The 23,013-nt window shown below is 42.7% G+C and overlaps 1 protein-coding gene across 4 annotated transcripts in view; it reads right to left on the bottom strand.

The window, feature by feature from the left end:
• Positions 1 to 23,013, bottom strand: part of TTBK2 (tau tubulin kinase 2) — a 205,965-nt gene that overhangs the window by 7,098 nt on the left and 175,854 nt on the right. For 3 of the 4 annotated variants that reach the window (XM_019551473.1, XM_019551470.1, XM_019551471.1), the window contains 2 exons: positions 18,106 to 18,354; positions 1,422 to 2,710 (listed from right to left, as the gene is read on the bottom strand). In XM_019551473.1, coding sequence (XP_019407018.1) covers positions 1,422 to 2,710; positions 18,106 to 18,354 — 1,538 coding nt within the window. The remainder of the gene's footprint in view (positions 1 to 1,421; positions 2,711 to 18,105; positions 18,355 to 23,013) is intronic. The other variant, XM_019551472.1, reaches the window with a different exon arrangement.

The following is a 23,013-nucleotide window of genomic DNA, read 5'->3' as shown; positions in this document are numbered from 1 at the left end:
GGTGTGTGTGTGTGTGTGTGTGTGTGTGTGTGTGTGTGTAAAGTAGGGTGTACACAAACATGCCCCCTCAGACATGCCCCCATTACACACAGCCCCTGCTGCCAATGGCAGCAGCAGGTAGCAGGCCCTTAGGGCACTCGTGGCTCACAGCAGGTGGAGCCCCCTGGTGGTGCACAGTCACAACAAGCCCCAGGATGGCACATGGCTGGGCTGCTGGCTCCATTACATGGTGCTCACATGCAGTTTCAGGATTCTCCACCTGAGTCTTACACCACCAGGGGGTAGCCCCACATGATGAAGCCAATGGTGCAGGTAATGGGGTCCAGCAGGGAGAGGGGTAGAGCCAGCCCAGTTGCAAAGCACAAAGCTCCTCGCCATCCCGCATGACCTGAACATGGCAACGAGTGGGGCTGGGTCACTGGCTCCATCACATGGGGATCTCCCCATAGGCACACAGCTTAGGTGGAGTACCTGGGAACTGCATGCGAGCCCCAGGGAGCTCTATGCAATGGAGCCAGGCAGACCCTGTGCCCCCACTGGCCCAAGCTCTGTGCTCCTGCCACCCCACCCTAGGCCACTACTGGCCCTGGGCCTGGGGAGCTGGTGTGGGCCCCGCACTGCTGCTGCACTCCCGCCCACCACTGCTTCCCTCCCACTCCCCAAAAGCCACTGCTGCCACTATTTCTGCTCATCCACCACCACCACCACCCTTCCTTTGCCTGCTGCTGCTGCTTCCCTACCGGGGGTGGGGAGGGGTCAGGGCTATCCCGTGGGCAAGGGTGGGAACACAATATGCAGTGCCCTGAGGGAGTAAACAGGGCTCAGTCCCATACAAGTACAGAAGGAGCAGCCCAGGGTCGGGCTGGATACAGTGAAATGGTAGGCACCCGCCCTCAGGCTAGATGAAATCACCTAGTGAGCTAGATTCAGCCTGCAGGCTGTATTTTGCCCATCCCTAGTCTAGACACACAAGAAACAGGATCATGGCTGTCTATTCACAGGGGCCCAAAGGTAATTGACCTACACTGGATTGACTTCAATGGGTTCATTGACTTCAATGAATTTTGTAAGTGCTCAGCACTACTTAAAATCAGGTCATTTTCAATTATGTTTCTGAATACAGATTTAACTATAGACAGCCATTTTAAAATTCTGCTCGTCTGTTAGAGAGGTCAGTGGGGAGACTGCAACATCCTTCTGTCACACTCTAAAGTACTGCAAGTGTCTAACATCTGTGTTTAAGCTAAAGTTCTTTTTAACCAGTCAAGGTATTTCTCACATAACTCAAAACCAGTACTTTAAAAAGAAATGGGTTTACAAATAACAGAAGGTCTGGGCCATCACCACTGCTTACTGCAAACTTATTCCAAACAACTCTAAAGTAAAATATTTAAAGACCATTTCTAGGTTGGCTGTATTACCTGGCTTCTACCCCAGGTCTTGGTGGTGGTCTTCCTGGTGGTGGCCGAGGAAAGAACTGAGCTGAGCTTGAACTGGTGACTTGATCAGTAGTAGCCCAGGACACTGGCCGTGGAATCTTGCTTTTTCTGGACTGAGGGCTACTGGGTGACAAAGAGCCATCCTCACCTTGCTTGCCCATATGTGAGTCCAATGTCAGTCTAGAAAAAGAGGATAAGACTTCATCCTCAGAAAATGGTACAGGAGCAGCAGACACTTTTTCCTCCAGTGACTTATCAGAGGCACTTGAGAGGTCACCAAGGAAGGATTTAAGCTGTCTCTTTTCCACAAGTAGCCTGACCAAGTCTGTCTGATGTGCCTTCTTTAGGAGAAGTTTTTCCTTTGCTGACACAGGAGAAGTGGATTCTGATGTCGAGTCTATCTCTTGTGCTAAAACCGGTATGCGACTCTGCCTGAACACAAAGGGTGATCTAACTAAGTCTTTCTTGGACTGATGAGAACTCTCATTCTCTGAAATGCAATGAAATAGTTCTCCATTTTTGGGGACATTTTTCTCTCTTTTGCCCTCCTGGTGCAAAAAAGTAGTAAGCGCCACTTGGTGGCATTTCAAGTCTTCAGCACTATCATTTTCCTCATTATCATGGAAACCATTTTCCTGCACTGCCACTATTTGTTTTCCTTCTCTGTCAGCAAAAGGGCCAATAACTCTTGATGGAACAACATCCACCCTTTCAGCTCCTGTTGATTTCAGAACTTCAAGGTCTGCATCTTGATTTGGCACCAAGCAAGAAGTCCTTGGCTTTGATTCTTCATCAGGTTCAGCAGTGGCTGGAGGTTCCTCCTCTACAGATTTTGAGTTTCCTAGTGGAGGAGAATTCTGCCCTTTGCTTAGTATTTCAATGGCATCCTCAGAAATGATGGGAAGCCTTTCTTCTTCAGATTTTACAGGGAGATGTTCAGGGTCTTCCTCTTTGTGCCTCCTGCTATTTTGTTCAAGTACATCCTTTTGGCCATATTCTATGAATTTGACACATTCTGTGACATGTTCTTTTCTCACAAGCCCCTCCTGGCTGATATGGTCTAACTGAAGCACCAGATCTGGTCTGCTGGCACTATTTGGAAGTGCGCTGTCTGTCACTATCAATCCAAGAAAATTCTCCTTAGGAGAAGAAAGTTCCACAGTGTGTTCCATAGGCTGACTGTCCCGGTTTCTCTTCTCTAGCTGGTGGCCATAATGAAAGCTCTCAGAAGCAGACTGGGTGGATGCCACTGAAGGCCTGAGTATGGTTATCTATAATAGAAAATTAAAGGAAAAAGATGAAAAGCTGAGGAATACCATGTTATATAGATTACATTTGTTAGAATACAGTGCATGTTCAAAGTTTTCCTGTTTCTGCCAATCATCATGTTCAAATAACAGAATAAAATTAGCTAATTTCATAAACAGCATTTCATAAAAAGAATTAGCAAATAATAACCTCCACTACCTTGGGACAAAATGTGTGGTGTCTCCCTTGTGAAAACAAAAATGATCTCTGTCAAAAAAGGTGACCATCATCAAGAATCCTGCCAGAGAATAGTTTATTCCTGAAGCTGGTTCTTAAGTTTTATATTTTATTTTCACAATATTGTGCATATTTTTTGGGGGAAGTTTTAGGGATTAAATTCACATTAAAAGTAAAATTGTCAGAAGTGCACACTACTGTAAAAACTGTCCAACTGTGCAGTCAGGAATGAAAGAAGAGGAAACTTGATGACTGCAACTTGATGATGGCCACAAAATCCTCCTGGATTCTTTGCTGTGGGAAGGGGAAACTGATTGCAGCCACTTTCACTGCTGCCATGGAATCTGCAGTGTTATACAACGGGTGCCACTGGAACTTGCTGCAGTAAAAGTTCTCTACAGAGCTCAATGTGCTTTTAGAGTATCAAACAGAATGATACCATTGGTTCATAAAATCAGACTCAACTGTTAGGTCCTGGGGACAAATAACTCAGTTAATACTAGCTATAGTAAATCTACTTCTGTGAGCGCCAAAAAGACACTGGGAGCTGACAGCAACATGAACAGGTATAGGAAAAACTATATATAACAGCTGTACTGAGAGTCATTCTTTTTGTTAATTTTTAACAATATCATGTAAGCAGGGACTTCTATCGCTATAGGCTCATGTTTGCCTTCAAGCACAACATTCAGCTGACACAAGTAATTTACAGAAACACCACAAGAAACATTAGCCATATTGCGTCACAAAACTGAAGTTACAGAAACTGATGTTATTTGTGTTAAGGAAAAAATAGCCACATCATTCTGTGATTTATTATACTGCTTTTCTTAAGCCCCTAAAATTTAAGGTTATCAATCCATATTTAAATCTTAGGCTATGGGAAGTGGTTCAAAAAAAGCTAAAGAGAGGTAGCCAGCTGTGTTAGTTTGAAATCAGGCAGAAGGTGGGATAAATTTGCACCTTTAAAGACCAGCTAAATCAGAAATGTATAGTATAAGCTTTTGAAAGCAGATGGCTTGCTTCATCAGATGCTGTGAAGGGACCGCAGGAAGTAGAGCTACCAAACAGAAAGCAGCTCTACTCTTTGTATTCTAATCATTAATTCAAATTCCCTACCTTTGTATTCTAATCACAGCTTTCTATTTAGCAGCTCTGCCTCCTGCAGCCCCTTCACAGCATCTGATGAAGTAGCCCTCTGCTTATGAAACTTATGCTATACATCTTTGACTTAGTCTACAAAAGTGCAAATCTACTCTGCCTTCTGTTAGTCACCTAGTAACAGGACTTTACACTTGCGAAGCTGGTCTTAGTGCACCACTGCTTTGTGAAGGTAAGATTTTAGTAGAAAGGATGAACATCTCTTCTCCTCCTGCTGAGGTACAAAAAATTGAATTTTCACTGGGTGTAGAAGGAGAAAGTGAAGAAATAACTAGAAAGGAGGAAGGTAGCTGAAATCCCAAGCTGTTCCAACTGGGAATGACTATGCAGTAGCTTTTTCCACTTAGGGCCTTGTTACACCTTATCCTGTGAGCTGCACAGACATTGATAGGTGTTAGAGCTAGCTCGAATTTGGAGCAGTTGCACTTCAGGCCAGCAGGAGCCTGGAGGGCTGAAAGGTAAGAATCTTTCTCCCCAGCCCCACCCCTCCCCCCAACAACCCCATTCCAGGCTTCCCCTTCACCCCCTACCCCCTAGGGATCCCTCCCTGCTTCCTGTCTCCCATGGCCCCTGTGGCATTACTTACTTGTGGCTGCCTGCACTGTCAGTACCAAGGGAACAGGCAGGGAAGGGTTAACCTGCCTGTCTGCCCGCTGCTTCTGTTGTTGCTATTTTAATACATTGGGATTTGGAATTGCAGTGTGGTGGGGGTCCTGGTTGTGCCTGCCTCCTGGGGTCTCTGGGAGGTGGGAGCAGTAAGGAAGGCATTTTGGGGGGAAATACTGACCCTGCCCTGGGAAGGAAACCCCAGCTCATGGGGACCCTGTCTGGCCCTCTACCTTGTTCCCTGAGCCTCTAGACCCTACTCCTGGGCCTGTCCATGTCCTGCAACCTGGCTAGCTGGCATGTGCTCTGCAGGCTGACTGCATGTGGTTGCACCCCTGGGATGGGTGGAGGAGTTGGCTTGATGCCAGCACGCCATGGTCCTAGGCAGTAAAGTTCAGGCGTGGAAAGTCTGTCCACACAACAGGAGGATTGGAGAGAAGACACTGCATACTAGGATTTTGAAGGACTGCAACTTGGGTGGTTCACCTGTGGGGAGTGGCCACACATTAATGGAACATGAACTGTATAACACAGATGAAAGACGCACCTCCCTGGAATGGCATGACTAAGTCATCTAAAGTGTGCTTAAAACTAGTTTCAGGTGTTAATATGTGGACAATTCAGGGATTAAGAGCTCCAAGAGCTGCTTTAAATTAATGTGCAACAAAGCCCCTAGGTGTCTAGAATCCTTGGCAGCAAAAGGTATTCTCATTTACCTGCTAGTTTGCTTTCAGTGACTGGATCAATACAGTATGGTCCCCATTACTCTCCTGTTCACTGAATCAGAATGGCATGTTGAAAACCAATCAAATTGAAAAGTGTTTACATCTTCAAGGGTACAGTCCTCTTCTTTCTAATTTCAGTCTGATTCATTTATCTTAAGGAAACTTTACCTTCATTTTAAGTGGTAGTCTCTATCTCACTTCAGGATTCAAGGAAAAATTCAAATGTTTTCTGAGGTCTTATATGTACTATATTGACCCAGGCATCAAAAACAAAGATAAAGTAAGCATTGAAAATTTTTATGACTGGTCTACTACTGCACAGATCCTGGGTTTTAATCAGAAATAACCTAAGAAACATTCAGAGCATGAAGAGAAATGTACAAGAATGGAGGAAAATGGGATGTTACATTCCAGGAAAACAGGACCAAGAAATGGGACAACTTTCCAACTTCCTATTCCCCTTTAATTGATCTCCCTAATGAATCACATCTCTAAGTACTCCTTTTCTTAAAGTTTAAAACACACCATTCCTAATGTCCATAAGCCACTTTGCCTCATGGATTGTAATTTAATACTAATGATATGGAGGATCTCTATAGGATACTATAGAAACAAAGCTACCCTTCTCCATGCATGAAGCCCTAGTTCCCTATGGTTCCAGGAATTGATACCTGTATCTTTTAAGAATTCAGGGGCTAAATGTTGTGAAAACCTTACAGAAATCTGAAACCTTCCAGTCCTATGTCATGCTCATAAAACAGACTATACCAACTAAGAGATTTTGGACAACAGGCTGCTTTGTGAGATAAGAGAATGATTTGGTCCACCTCATCCGAAACCCTAATGTTTCAGAAGTTCTCAGTCAAAAGACAGGCTGAGAAATTTCAGGAATCTGATTCTTGATGAAATGCTTGTCCTTATTATAGCAGGTCTTGAAGACAAGAGAATAAGGAAATGACCCAGATGAGAGATACAATTAGGAGGTCAGCAGAGTAGGATCTATATGATCTCACCAATGTTGGGTACTGTTAAGTGCTGACTTTTTATTTTTTCTAGCCTATCTTCCAAACAAAGACACAAGAAGAAAAAAATCATAAACAAATCTGTTAATCCATGTAATGGAAAATGTGCTGTACTCCAAATGCCCTGGTTCTGGACAACTGACAGACTACTGCATCTACATTTTTTTTTCTTGTTGATAGATTTATAGAGATGATCCCCATTGTTTAGAAAGTTCGCAAAATATTTCTGTGTGAAGTATCTAATCTCTTGGCAATACTTCTGATATGATGTGCCAGTGTGCTTGGCAATTCAAGTCATACGAGATTCAGAGAGCTTTTACTAAGTTCTCTTCCACTTACCTGAAGAGAAGAAGAGACTTGGGCTGTTGGTGTCTGTGAGGGGGGGGCAGAAGCCCCCCTCCCAACATGTCCCGGGATCCTGCCTGACGAGCCCCAATACTCACCACAGGCACTGGGACGAACAGCAGCTGCGAGAACACACCGACGCAGACTCGGTCGTTCCACACCTGCCTGAGCCTGCAGATCGGTGAGCCCCGGGGGCGAGGCCTAAAAGCAGCACAGACTGCTCAAAAGGCAGGTGGGAGGGAGCAGAGAACACCACCAGGGAGAGAAAGGTGGCAGAACCAAGCAGGGAGAGGCAGAGTGCTGGTGGGGAGAGGCAGGCGGCGGAGCCAGGTAGGAGCAGTGGACCTGGTCACAGGGCAAGAAGCCCCAGCATCCACCAGGAAACCCTGGTGAGGAAAACCACAGGTCAAAGCTCAGGGAGCCAAAGTTGTCTGGAGGGGCATGGCAGGGAGAAGGAGGGCGTCCCTGCCATTGTGAGTGAAGACCTGGCTGCACTGGAGCATTCAGGAACCCTGGTGGGGAAGGGCGGCAAGCAATGACAAGACCCAGCGGGCAGCTGGATGAAGAGGAAGGAGCAGATGGCCACTGACCCTGAGCCCAGTGGGGAAAAGGTGACCTCCACCAGGTGGTGGGAGCAGGAGTGATCAACTCCTAGCCTGCTGGTCCCTGGGAAAAGTAACCAGAGGGACAGACGAAGGTTCATTCGCCAATCCCAGGGTGGTAAAGGGGTCCTGGGGAGCCAGAATCCCATTATGCTTCTTCAGCAGATGCCAAATGCCTTTGCCTTGAGCAAAGAAACTTCTAAGTTATCGTTACCCCAGCCAGGGAATGTTTTAGTTATCCAGAGCAACTGACGGCCAAATATACCCGGCCCCACTCAGGCGGGCCTCATGAGTGAGAAATGATTGTCCTGGGGAAGATTACACAGAGCAAAGCCCTCCCAGGCCGTGGATGTGGTAAGGGTGGGGTAAAGGGGAGGTTTGGAGCCCCACGAAGAAAGACCAGGATCACGACCTCTCTGGGACCGCTGACAGGGATCTGCCTCCCCATCTATCAACATCAAAGTCATGGCAGGCGAGTAGGGCCAGCGCTCAGAACCTTCTCGGTGGCCCTAGGGTGCAGTCTTACCCTGACGTCGCTGGGGAGGAAGGTGCCAACCAGGAAGGGGCTGAAGCCTGACAACACCTACCAGCAACAGGGTCCCAGTCAATTTTGAGAGAGAACTACTAGAGGTGCACCGATACATCGGTCCCATATCAGATAGACACTGATATAAGAAAGACTGACAGTACAGGCAATCAGCCTTTTTTTGGCTGTGGCCAATAATGTTGCCAATAAATGCCCCATGCATGCACGCAGCTGAGTCCAGCTGGTAAGTCTCTTGTGAGGAAAGGGGAGGTGGGGGGGAGGGTGCAGATTGAGACCCCCACCGTAAGGGAGGGAGTGGGCCTGGGGTAGGGGCAGGGGGCTGGGCTGGGCTACGCTCAGGGCAAGTAACAGTGGTGCTAGGAGAGGGGCTGTGGGAGGGGGGCTGCAGCCACCCCAAAATTTGTCATAGCCCCCAAACCCTCCCTTTCAAGCACCACCACTGCCTGCCCCGAGCACAGTCCCAGCCCAAAACCCCCACTGGGAAAATCCGGCACCGCCCCAGCCTGCAACAGCAGTCTGCCCTCGCCTCATGCACAGATCCAGGGCCAGATATCCCATGCCCTCCCAGGATGTGTGCAGCAATGGGAGCCACCCCCACACCCACCAGACGAGTCACTTGTGCCTCTGTCCCACACTTCACCCTGGCTGCTGCCCCAGTCCCAGCCCACAGTGGCAGGCCACCCTCACCCCATGCACAGATCTGGGGGCAACTGCATGTCAGAAATCAGATCAGTATCAGCCAATATGGCTCCTTAAAAATCAGCCATCGGTACTGGCCCAAAAAATCTCTGTTGGTGCACCCCAAGTAAGTACTCTTATGCTGGTTTAACGAAGACATTCTTCCTCCTTCTAAAGTTCCAGAAAGCCAGCAGGCACTCTTAAGCTCAAATACGTTTATGTGGAGACAATTCTCTCTGCTTGACCATGCTCTCTCATCTGGCTGGGTTCTCCTGTGCATGTATCAGCCTGTCAGGCTAAGTTAGCTGTGATGTGAAGCTTGTTTATTTCTTGAAATGAGATGCTTTTCAATAGATTTGTGCAGTTGGGGCACCTGAGAAGAAAGAGATTCATGTCCCTTTTTTTTTCCTTGTTAGATAGTCTAGATTTCCACTAGACCCAGGAGGTAGGAATTGCCAGGTGCAGAACCCTGTAGTGGGCACATAGGAGCAATGCATATGATATTGAAAAAAAAAGAGAGGACGGCTTTCTGGGTCACTGACCCAGAACACAAAATGAAAACTGCTGACAATTCTAGAGTTTCACAATTCTTTCTTTGAATGGGAATATCCCTTCCTTCACAAGGCAGGTAGAATACCTTCTTATTATTCACCATAAACACCAGGGACTCAAAAATGCCCAGTGCATCTCATTTGCCAGCCTCAGCACTCAATCTTGACAATTAATCAATAGAAGTGATAATTTAAAGGAGACGCTTAAGCAGAGTTCTTCTTTTGCAAGGGCTGCTACAACTTCAGATGTGGCTTTGAAAAAACCCAAAGCAACTGAGGCCAGGCTAGAAGGAAAGACAATATTTAAAAAGTTGGTTATCTAAGGTAAATAATAGATCTATGAGGCTATAAGGATGTGGGAGACATCCTTATAAGACTCTTTAAAGATCACAGAAGTAGCAACACCTTTACTCTTTGGTAGTCAGGGCAAAATTAATAGTTTGCATCTTCAATTTTTGATTTCACTGGGACCCAGGAAAATTTTTCCACTAAGCTCTTCTTTGGATTACAAAAGATCTGAAGAAAAACTCATGAAAATATTTTTTCCATGGCACTAAGATGCTGGCTCCAATCCCCAAGAGATGGAACATCTTCTAAAGAAAATCTTCCCTGTTGGCTGAAGAAAGAGGAAAATGATGTGCTACTACCCTAGGAAGAGAAGGAAACTGCAGGGATTTGAGAAAATAAATGAGACAGATTATTACTGGATGAAGAAATTCCTTCCCACAGGCCCAAATCCTTCCACTTCTCTGTCCAACACTAACCCACAATAACAGGCCACCTTTGGGGTGATAAAAAGTTAGCCAAATGATTTATTACAACTTCTTTTCTCAGACCATGAAGATGAATTTGGGTTTCTTTGATCTTGATGGGAGATTTCCAGATAAAAAGTAGTCACTTATCTATGACCTGGACCCAGCCTTTTTCTAAGCATGCAAGTTTGGGGTTTCATGTGATCATAAATTCAAAAAGGATGTGGAGAAGCTTGAGAGAGTCCAGAGGAGAGCCACGCGCATGATCAGAGGTCAGGAAAACAGATCTTACGATGACAGGCTGAGAGCCATGGGGCTCTTTAGCCTGGAAAAGCGCAGGCTCAGGGGTGATCTGGTGGCCACCTATAAGTTTATCGGGGTGACCACCAGGATCTGGGGGAACATCTGTTCACCAGAGCACCCCAAGCGATAACGAGGTCGAACGGTCACAAACTCCTGCAAGACCGTTTCAGGCTGGACATAAGGAAAAATTTCTTTACTGTCCGAGCCCCCAAGGTCTGGAACAGTCTGCCAGCGGAGGTGGTTCAAGCACCTACATTGAACGCCTTCAAGAGTAAATTGGATGCTTATCTTGCTGGGATCCTATGACCCCAGCTGACTTCCTGCCCTTTGGGCGGGGGGCTGGACTCAATGATCTCCCGAGGTCCCTTCCAGCCCTGATGTCTATGTCTATGAAATAATGCAATGAAGAAATGACATCCTAAGCTGCTATCTCACCCATGATTTTTATAGTCACTAATTCCATCATACTTCCTCATGATTGCTTTCATTCTTCATGCCCAATTGAGATGGAGACTCAGTAATGTAACCAAAAGGATGCTCAAGCCAACACCTTGGCCTCTGAAAAGCTGGAATCTACTGAGAGGTAGGTGACTGGAGCACTTCTCAGAGTGAGCACAAGAACAGCAGCTGCCACTGCAGCCAGCCCAGCTCCAGCCACTGCCCCTGTCCCTGCCACCCTGGGTACAGACCCTTTTGGGACTGACTTCCAAAAAAGGATTTTGGATTCTGCTGGAAGGCCAATGGACAGGGACTACTACAGATCATATGTTAACTACCACACTTTATTCACTGCTTCTAAATATAGATTTTATAGAATATCTAATAATTTCCAGTAGAAAATTAAATTAGATCATCAAGGAAAGTGCTTCATAATTCACACCTCCTTATTCTGCCTTTCCAATTAACTAGTAACTAAAGTAAAAAAAGACACCGGAAATTATAAATATTTTAAAATCCATCACATAGAGGCTTATATTATACATATTACATTAAAATATTTTTTATATTTTTAAATGCAAAACACTGTTGCTAATTTGCCTAACAATCATTCTCTAGCATCACTACTTAAAATGCAGCTGAAATAGTCAGGACTCCAACACACTATGGTAACATAACTAATAAATAATAATTTAATAATTTTGAGACAACCTGATCATTGTTCCAACTACAGAGTATGAGAAATACACTTTTCTTCTTAGCTGAGGGATAGGTTTTGTTATATTTTGTTATATTTAAATTCTCTCTCTGAAGCTAAGAACTCTATTAATTCCTGCTCCAACAAAGAAAATGTCTGTAATTTTCAGAAACTTATTAATAAAACTGAAGATAAAATTACTTTAGAAAAGCTTTGAATTTTCATTTTCAAAGCTACTATTAAAGCTATTATTTCAGAGCTCCTTATTAAAGACTGGTACTTTTCCAGCTTAGATATCTTTTTTGAAAGATAAAAATATTTTGTCCTATTTTTTTAAACCAGTGGTCTTCAACCTGTGGTCTGTGGACCCCTGGAGGTTTGCAGGCTATGTCTAAGGGCTCTGCAAAAGATGACTGTGATCAATCAAAAGTTAGTTTTCTTTTTAACCCTCCCTCTGCTACACACAAATATTTAAGTTCTACAATTTGCAGAAAGATATAAAGGTTTGCAGGAATACACTCCTCCTACTCCAGTACTAAGTTACTTTTTGGCCAAGTCCATAAACACAGGGAAGTAGTTAGCTGCTTTAGTCTGAAGTCAGGCAGAAAGCAGGGTAGATTTGCACCTTATAGACTAACTAAATTAGAGGTGTATAAGCTTTGGTAAGCAGAATCTTACTTCATCAAATGCTATGAAGGAACTGCAGAAAATGGAGATTAGAATACAAATTGTATGGAAGGGGAAAGAAAAAGAAGACGGTACTGCTGAAAGGGGCAAGAAGGGTAGGAGACAAAAAAACAAAGCAGTTAATCCACTGAGGGACACAGAGGTTAATAAAGCTAATCCAGGTAACAGGATAAGAATCTGTAGTCTTGGTTTAGACTATTCTTAACACAATCTAGTCTGTGAATGACTTTTTGATCCGTTCATTTCAAATCCATACAAGATGCTGGGTGTGTTGGTGAAGTGTTTGAATACTTTGGAGGCCCACCTGTGATATAATGTGGCTTTGTCTCTATAGACAGGACCTAAAATAGATGCAGAGCACAACTCCTTCACACAGCTACAATATGATTTGGTCTCATCCATTTAGGTAAAGTCCATTTATATTATGATACAGCTGGTCATGAAAAGTGTTTAAAGTTCCATACCTAAAGAGAGATCTACATGGCAAATTTACTATGTCTGGCAGTGGCACCCTGAAACATATCAAGCTGCTTTGTGTAGGTTCCCTACTAAGCTGGAAGCATGATAGCCCCATACACTCCTTCCAACACAAAAAGGAGTCCATGCAGAGCAGTGTAGTAACTTTACAGTATAGACATGTCCCCTGTCAAATTACTTTGATTGCAACCTCTTCTGGGCCACATTTACATAGTATTTTGCATAACTGGACTCTAAACCTGTTTAAGTTCTAGGCTGATAATCTAAACATTAGTTTTGTAGTGTGAAAAAATAGGGTTTAAGTAATCTTGGAGTGTGCTAGAGGCACTCATCATTGCCAAGAGCTGGTCAGTAGTTTTGTCTTGACATTTTGGTCATTTGGGAAACAGAGTCTAATTCTATTACAAATATTACGTGCCTAGAAGTGAACACAGGTGCTTAAATATAATCCTATTTCATGCTGTTCAAGTCCCTGAAAAAATGCTAACATGCCTATTTTTGTAACATGCCGATAGCTTAGCCATAAGATACAATCATAAATGCAACAAACAAAAGGAGGACCTTTCTGCCTTTTCTGCTGTTTTTCATGGACCTGAACAGGATGAAATAGGCTCACATTTTGGCACCTAAGAGATGGAGTAGGACCAGGCTGCAAATGTGCTCATGTCTAAGAAAAAAGCAGCATCCCTATGCACTATCCTTTTCCTTAACTTGAAATTGAGTCAGTTTGCAAAAATAAATTCAGTGTGCTTTAAGACACTATACACCTACATCTATTTTTTGTTTCACCCCTACTTTTACCTGTTTTAATGATTTCTCTCTCCTACAGTCATTTGAAAAACCCACACAAACAACAAGATGAAAAAACTGACCACATAGAAAATACTCATAAATTCACAAAATAAACTGAATATAAACAAGTTTTATGCAACCTTTCCAGTTTTAATGATCCAAGGTGCTATTTGTAAGACAAAATATTTTCAGACAGTCCTTGACACCTTTGCTGAGGCTGCCAACAAGTGTACCAATTAGTGCCAAATGTAATACTGGTTTTGTGATGCGTTTGGCTACTAAACATTGGACCATAACTGCTTACTAATTTCATGTAGGCAATTAAGGAAATAGCTATGTAACAGCAACAATTTGGACTACCAAAGTGAGTCAGCTATCTAGAGCTGAAATGCTCCATATAGCATTTCGATTCCCTAAGCCAGCATTTCAGTACTTCCAGTATATATAATGAATTTATGGAGCAAATAATATGTATCATATGAAAGTTGTTTTGAAAATAATTTGGAGATTGGCATTAAAAACGAACTATAAGAAAAAGAACTGAGGATATTAGGGAGGGATGGGAACAGACATGCCATACAGGTGTGGGCTTTTGCTCTCTTAGATTCTGAGATCCTTGAAGTGCTGTGTATTTAAGGAGCTATAAACATCAATGGTAAAATCATTTATTTTTACAGTGTTTATTCTTCTGGCTTTACTGTAACCCTGAACACAAGGATGTTTCATCCATTCAGAAAGCTAGTGATGGCTGGGCCCAAATACTCTTACTATTGCTCACTGACTGTATGGACCTTCATTATGGATCTTGTGCTATCATTAAAGGAAGGTGCAAGGTGAAGAAAGGACATGAAGAACTTGCCACTAAAGATGGATGCTTTTTCTGCAGGTAATGTACTATTTTAAAAATATCACAGGCTCACATTAACTGTCTTGTTGCCCTTAATTGTTTCTTCATTAATTTACAACTTGAAGCTTCCACCCTAGCAAAGCTAATCTAATGTGCTATAATTCTTCATTTTTCATTGCACCAAAGACAGATGTGATGAAATTCCCTGTAGAGCTTCTATTTCTTCATAAAACATAAAATACCAGCAAACCCTGCAGCATCACAACAGTTGAACATGCCAAGCAACTGTAAGTATCGTTTGGACATATCAGGCAAGCACAAGAACTCTACTGTACAGACCTGTATGCATCTGAAGAAAAGTGTATTGGCTAAACTTTTATAAAAAAGGATACCATGAATCCAGCTAATTGAAGAAATTAAGTAATTGCTGGTATATGTCATCTTTGGGTCTTCCTGTCTAATTTTGTGGTTTTAAAATCACATTTTGCTATTTTGAGAATTTCTTTTGTTGGATGAAAGATTCAGACAAATAAAGGAAAAATGGCTGACAAAGGAAATGATGAAACTGTTATTAGTCACCTCACCACTAATGGCCAGACTTCAGAAGTGCCTAGTGGTAATTACTGAAAACAAAGAAAGATTCTAGTTACTAAGTTTGTTATTTTTTTAACCCACCCATCATCATTGTCAAATTCACAGAATAAATACATTAATAAGAACATTTCTTTTCCTATATTTTTATGTTGAGTGGTAGCAGATAATAGATTTAAAAAAAAAAAAAATCAAACAATTTAAAGAAAGGAGCTAGCAGAATTTCAGTGCACTTTTCTAAATCTACATTTCTGTTACAAACTATTTCATCAGCTGTGAGCTACACTAAATCCCTGAAATTTCTACCATCATTAAACCTGCTCTTTTCTATTCAGGGAAACATATTAGTAACTTTCTGGGGAAAGCCTTGCTTAAACAATTCTGACTGCCTCTAATCTAAGTACAGAAGGGGAGAGGGGGAAGAAGAATCCTGTACAGATTGAAATCAGAACCTTTTTAGCTATACATCAGTTTAACCATGATTGCAATCATCAGGGTTGTAACAGAGTTTCCCTAAACCAAAATTTAAGGGCTTCCCTTCCTCCTCTATTCGAGAACCGTATTAGACAGCTACTTGATTGGATCATAGGAAAGTAGGGCTGGAAGGGACCTCATGAGGTCATCTACTCCAATCCCAAACTCTGGACAAGATCATCCCTGCCTAAACTATCCTACACAACCTGCGTCTGTCTAACAAAAGGATGCTCAACCCTTGACCTGTGGACCAGATCCAGCCCCCGGTGTGTGTAATCTATCCCATGGGGAACGTCACTGGCTGTGTTCCTGTGTGCTAGATTCAGCACACAGGGAGCACGGGGCCTGATCCCAGCACATGGAAGCCAGGTGTGAGCAGCACAGAGCCCCTGAGCCCAATCCTGATCAAGTCAAGTGGTGCTGGGCCTCCAAAGGCCAATCCCAGATGGGTGGAGGCAGCACATCATACACAAAAATATTAACTGCTGTGTGACAAAGCAGCTGATTTTAAAAAATACAGTATATATAAAAAGCATCATCAATCTAACACAACAACCAAATTCTGAAACATTGAGTTACAGCTCCATAACCCTCACCTGGCAGTGAAAGGGGACAAAAATTTCCTTTCCTGATTTCACAACCAATTAGTCATTTACTGTGGAGTGCTCTGGATGTAAATTCTGCGAAACAGTTCCACAATTTCTGCAGTTTATTAATTATGAATGATGCACCAAACTGTTAATTACACAATAGGAAATGTACAGAAATATATTCAGCACTACTATTTATATAGAATTAAATTATATATAACCTTTTTTTTATTAATTTTTAACATTTAATTGAAGGAAACCTCCATTTTTCTGTGTTTATGAAAATTTCCACTTGCTACAGAAGCAAACGTGACTGCACCATGATATCAAAAAACCTTGCAAAAAATTAAGGCTCAGTGGGTGCATCTATACGAGATGCTACTGCACAGTTGTTACTGTGCATTTATTTAGTACTTTATTAGCAAGTACTAAATAAACACGCAGTAACAAAAGTTACTGTGCAGTAGTACCATCGAATGTCTTTTAGGTGATACTACTGCATAGTAGCCTAATAATACTGCACAGTAGTATATTAGCACCATCCATGCTGTGATGCACTACTGCGCAGTATTTTTCAGCTACTGAGCAGTCAGTGTCTCATGTAGACACTGCCAGTGACCTTGAAAGTACATGGGACCCTGTTTAGCAGAATGAACTAAGGTCTTAACGAGCTTGTAGTGTGCACTACATTTGAAAAAGCAGAAGATAAATTCTCATGGATTAGAAATGTCAAACTGCTGTTGGAAAAGTAATATACAATTTACATATCAGGTGTCAGGTACTCATCACTGACCCCAGGGACCAACCTACCTGCTTTGAATAATGTAAACAATTTGTGAGATGAACCCACAATTCTTAATATTTTTGACAGAAAAAATGAAACTAAACTATTTTGCACAGATTTTAAAAAATTAAACCATTTTGCATTCTGGGATAAAAAAGCAACCCCTAGAAACGTCCAACTATTAACGACATTTTTTTTCTCCCTTGTAAACATTTCAGTCATTGTGGGGTCACGAGATTCACAATTACTGAGATCACAAAGCTGTTACTTTCAAACTGGTTCCACATTCACCCATTTCTGTGAAGCTGGGAAGAGGAACTAGGATGCTATATGGAAATGAAAAACTGCCTGGTGCTATAGAGAATCCACTGATTACTGGAGCCAGTCATACATATACCTACTGCATTATTTGTCTGTTATCACCAGCCACTGCTCCTATTAAATTACTGAGAAAAGCTGCTGTTGAGAAAAAATATTTTAAAAGAATCAATATATCTGTCTATGTTTTATAGAAAAATAAGCCTTTCAGAAAGAGAAATAATAATAAATATGCAGGAAACAGACAACAATGTAGAAATCATTTTTATAGTATGGATGAAACGGTTATGGTGTAATGGTGAAAGATGAGTTGTTTGGATCTGTATGTAATAAATGGTATGTCACACTGCTTTAGCAGTCATTGCAAGCTGAAGTTGCTTAGCAAAATCTCAGATAACATACTTGTGACCACTAAACAAACCATGATGAACATAGACTGTGATTCTGAACCTCCATCTCTTTCCCACTGCACAGACAAACTGGAAAATGTAGACACAGTATAGAACAGTGAAGACACTACTCTTCTGAGCAATGTTACCATTGACAGTTCTCATCAATTATTCCCAACACTATTTTATGTACTGTAACAGTACAGGTTACCAGATAGGTCAAGTATTCTAAATGATCTCAAAAAAAGTTGGACACATTGGTGGCCCTGACCCTATTTTTCTCCTTACTAAAAGTCCTCAGATAGTCCAAATTGAACATTTCTCCCTCACCCCAAAATATATCTGATTTTCATTTGTGAGACCATCTTCCCAGAAAGAGACTTCTTAACCTAAGCTCTGAAGTCACAAATACACTCCCTGGGTTTACTGTCCTATGTTTTCACATTTCAAATTCCTTTAAAGAACCTAAAGCTATCCTCACCCACTCCATCATGATATCTCAAACAAATCCCAAATGTTTTTGCCTTTATCATCTTCAGATGGAACATCCATTAGGTCTAACTGTTCTGTGCTCTGAAAATCTAACAAATATTTCTGACAAACGTTTACCTCTTCTGGTAGGCTCACTTATCTTTCTCACAAAATGGCTACTCCTACAACAGATTACTCTCAAAATACGCTTTTCTCCAGTGGCTGTTTGTCAGAACATTCTGTTATTGTGCTATATCAAGCAACTAAGAAGCTTACAACTTTGAAAATGACTGATACAGTGCAGTAGCTTTTATGAAGATGAAGACTTATTCACCTGCTGCAGTTGTGCTTTTGAGATGCGAATGACAGGGGGAAACTTGTTGCCACTGGGAATGACAGGAAGTTGCCTACGGCCAGCTGAGCAGGAAGAGGAAGACTGACCCTCTGCTGTTTGACTCCTGGGTAACCCAGTCTCTTTCTTAGAGTCCAAGTGGGTAGACAGAAAGGCTATAGGGCTCAGGGTGCGGAAGATGGGACTTGAAATTCTTGGAGTAGAGAAATGCAGCATATGAGATGAGTTGAGCTGTGAGAACAACATGGTGAGGAAAAAAGTGAGTTTTTCAAATATATATAATTTTAACAGTTTCTTTTTGACCTACTGCCTATGCAGTTCTATAACCAAAGTCTTATAGAAACAGGCTTACAACTATCTTAAGCTAAAAGTTGATAGGGTATCTAAGTAGTATCTAAAATCTGATTCCTCCATATTTTCCATCCATTAAAAAAAGCAATAGCGTAAAATGAAATGAGCACTCTTATTCTTCTTGGCCATTCATTTTCCTAACTTCACTTATCCATCCAACAAGAATCCCTACAGGTATGTCTATATAGTAAGCAAAGAAACTGTTGAAATGGTATTAATTGTGTGGAATGGTTGTCTGTCCTACTTACCCTTGTAAATGTTTTGCATAGCCACATAGCAACACTGGGGGCTTTTTGTTTGCTTCTTTTTTAAGAGGAAAAACACAGGCAACATCCTATACAGATTTACACATCTCCACACACAATATCTTTTATATCTATAGTTACATCAACATGCCATGGGAAGGCTCAAACACTTAGTTCATAGGCTCACATACTGAACCTAAGACAGACTCATGGGAAACGTCTAAATTATGGAAGCAAGAAGACAAACTGAGCTGGTAAAGCTAGAAGGAATGCTAGCTGTCTGGATAGAACCTAAAGGCTTCATTCCAAATGCTGCAACAGGAAGGAAACATTTCCAAATCACCCAGCTACTACCAAATGAAAACAAAATATTGGAAAGCCTTAGGAAGGCTACTAAGTGTGGATTAAATTAATGTACAGGAATGGTACAGTCAAAGAGAGGTGCACCAATATGCCCCCCCCCATGCTTCCCCAGGGGTGTGAGCAGTCACCCCCTGCACTCCCTCCCTGCCCACCCCCCCCGGGACGAGCTGCCCACGGCACCATCCCACACCCTGGCCCGGCCTGGTCAGTGCCTGCCCCACCTCAGCCCCATTCCTTCCCTCACCATGGGGTCCTCAATCTGCACCTCCACCCCCCCGCCAAGACTTACCGGCCCAATCCTGCTCTCCATACTACTGGGCTGTATATAGGCAAATCAGATCAGTATCGGCCAATATGGCTGATTAATAATCAGACATCAGTATTGGCCAAAAAAATCTTTTGGAAGTCAAAGCCTTCAAGCTAACAGTTTTAGGGAACAGAGTTTTTCACTTAGGTCAGGGCTGCCCAATTTCTGTATGGCTGAAGACTATGTGCCCCAGGCCCCATGATGTGCACCCCCTTCCCCCCTCTCTGCTACACAAGCTGTCCTGATGCATGAGACTGTAAAGTCCCTTTGCTGTGTAGACTCCCCCCCTCCTGTCACCTCGGCCTCAGGGCTCAGGATAGAAATCAAACCTCAGAGGAGGAAGTGACAGGGGGACCCAGAGACCTCAGCAGCAGAAGGAGCAGTAATTAGGCAGGAGTCTACAGCCCATGAAGTAATCCTTCACTGCCCACATATTGGACAATCCTGACTTGGATTAATCAGACCACTCAAATCTATAGCTGCTAGGTATACATCTCTAAATCCAAATAAATCTTTTCAAGCCCTAAACAATAATGAGAAAAATACTGTTGAATATATATGGCAACATATTACTAGAATAGACTACTATTCACCTCCTCTTTTTTTTTGTTCTAAGTGTTTTTAGATAAAATTAGAAAAAGAGCCATATGGAAAAGTTACTCTAAAGCTTCCTCTAAATGATTTCTTCTGATGCCTGTTCCTTTAATTAGCAATGGTATTTGGAACTTCCTTTTGTACTCCTCTGATGATTGGATTTTAAGAGTCTTGAGGATGTGTTGAATAGTTTCCAAGGAGAAGTTATCACAGCCATCGCCCCTATGGCTTACCATAACCATAAAACACAGCTGTCATTCACTTAAAAAAACAAAAATATTGCAACCAATATCTCATAAAAGCAATAAGAGTGGAGAAAAAGTGTATCAGCATTAAGAGGAATTCTAAAATAGTGTTTCAAACCTGTTTTCTGTGCATCCCTTCTAAATTAAAAAAAGAATTATGCTGATTTCAGTGATGTAACAGTAACAAAAACCAGAAGTATGCAGTAAAATCTCTTTTATAATTGGGGACATGTATGTTGAAACTGCATTGTTATCCGAGTGTGACTGGAAAAAATGATCAGGTTGAATTTGAACTGAAAGATGAACATGATCCTGTAGCTAATAAAGTCTGGCCTCTTCTAATCCTAAGGAAAAAGCAGCATTAGTGAGATATTTGCATGACACCTCATTGAAGACAGCCTTGTTCACATACTGATGAAGTCTCATGGCAATTGCAGAAAAGTAGAAGAAATAACGAAGAAAAGAAACACTGGTTTTCTGACTTGTAATCTGTATTCCTCATAACAGAAGTCATCATTTGCTCTAGACATTAGCCATGGTCTAAAGCTGTTCATTCCATCCCGAAGTATTGGCTTGGACTATATCTCTTAAGTTTGGATACCATATAACAAATTGCTATGTTCTGCATTACAACCCAGAGAAATGATTTTCAATACTGATGCTACACAAACTGGGTAGAAAACAGTAATTTCATGGCAAAGTTTGAGGACTTAACAAAAAAAAATATACCTACACATTATTTAATCATAGAAAACTAGGGTTGGAAGGGACTTCAGCAAGTCATGTAGTCCAACCCCCTGCTCAATGCAGGACCAGTCCAAACTATATCATCCCAGCCAAGTCTTTGTCTACCCAGGTTTAAAAAGCCTCCAAGGATGGAGATTCCACAACCTCTCTATTGACCTGTTCCAGTGCTTGACTATCCACCTAATGAGAATATTTTTCCTAACATATAACCTAAACTTCCCTTGCTGCAACTTGAGATCATTGATCCTTGTTGTGTCACCTTCCACCACTGAAAACTGTCTAGCTCTTTTGTAACCATCCTTCAGGTAGCTGCAGTCTGTAATCAAATCCCCTCTCAGTCTTCTCTTCTTCAGACTAAATAAGCCCAGTTCCCTCAGCCTCTCCTCAAAAACTATGTGCCCCAGCCCCCAAACCATTTGTACTGCCCTCCACTCTCTCCACAATGCAGACTCTCAAATTTGTCTACATCCTTTCTGTAATGGGGGCTCCAAAACTGAACACAGTACTCCAGATGTGGCCTCAACAGTGCTGAATAGAAAAGAAGAATCATTTCCTTTGATCTGCTGACACTGCTGCTACTAATGCAGCTCAGTATGCCATTAGCCTTCTTCACAACAAGAGCACACTGTTGGCTCACATTCATCTTATTGCCCACTGTAACCCCAAGGTCCTTTTCTTCAAAATAGCTGCTTAGCCAGTCGGTCCCCAACCTGTACCAGCACATGGAACTGTTCTGTCCCAAGTACAGGACTTTTCACTTCTCCTTATTGAACCTCAAGAGATTTCTTTTGGTCCAATTCTTCAGTTTGCATAAGTCAAGTCTCTCTGAATCCTACCTCTACCCTTCAGCATATCTACTACTACCCCTCAGCTCGATGTCATCTGCAAACTTGCTGAGGATGCATTTCATCCCATCTTCCAGATCACTGATCAAGATATTGAATAAAACCAGCTCCAGGACCAATCCCTGGGGCACTCCACTTGGTACTGACTGCCAAGCAGACATCAAGCCATCGATTACTATCCTTTGAGCCTAATGGTCCAGCCAGTTTTCTATCCATCTTACAGTCCATTCATCCAACACATACTTCATTAGCTTGCTTGCAGGAAAGTTGTGGGAGATCATATCAAAAGCCTTGCTGAAGTCAAGGTATATCATGTCCACTGCTCTCCCCACATTCACAGAGCCAGGCATCTCATGGATTGCATTCTCATAGAAGGCAATCAGGTTAGTCAGGCATGACTTGCCCTTGGTGCATCCATGCTGACTGTTCATAAAACACCTTCTCCTCCAAGTGCTTAGAATGGATTACTTGAGGACCAGCTCCATGATTTTTCCAACGACTGAGGTGAAGCTGATAAGTCTGTAGCTCCCCAGATGCTCCTCTTCCCTTTCTTTGCCCTTTTCCAATCATCCAGAACCTCTCCCAATTGCCAAAAGTCTTCAAAGATAATGGCCAGCAGTTCTGCAGTCACATTGGCCAACTCACTCAGCAACCTCAGGTGCATTGTATCCAGATCCATAGACTTGTACACATCTAAGTTTTCTAAATACTCCCTAACCTGTTCTTTTGCCACTGCTGGCTGCCCCCCGCAAACTGTACTGCCAAGTACAGTAGTCAGGGAGATGACCATGGCTATGATGACCAAGGTGAAAAAGGCATCGAGTACTTCAGCCTGTTCAACATCATCTACCACTAGGTTGCCTCGCCCATTTAGTAAGGAACCCATGCTTTCCCTCATCTTCCTTTTGTTTCATAGTTAGTAGGGTCACAAGGGACCTGAGCAGATAATCAAGTCCAACCCCCTGCCATGGCAGGAAAGAACACTGGGGTCAAATGACCCCAGCAAGGCAATTGTCAAGCCTTGTCTTAAAGATCCCCAGGGTAGGAGCCAGCGCCACTTCGCTTGGAAGTTGGTTCCAGAGCCTAGCTGCCCTGACAGTGAAGTAGCGCCTCCTGATGTCTAGTCTGAATCTACCCTCTGCCAGCTTGTGACCGTTATTCCTGGTCACTCCTGGTAGTGCTCGGGGGAACAG

The sequence above is a fragment of the Crocodylus porosus genome, unplaced genomic scaffold (genome assembly GCF_001723895.1).
Source record: "Crocodylus porosus isolate Cpor-Errol unplaced genomic scaffold, CroPor_comp1, whole genome shotgun sequence".
Taxonomy (NCBI): Eukaryota; Metazoa; Chordata; order Crocodylia; family Crocodylidae; genus Crocodylus; species Crocodylus porosus.
The sequence above is the reverse complement of the archived record's forward strand: the minus strand, read 5'-3'. Positions and strand labels throughout refer to the sequence as shown.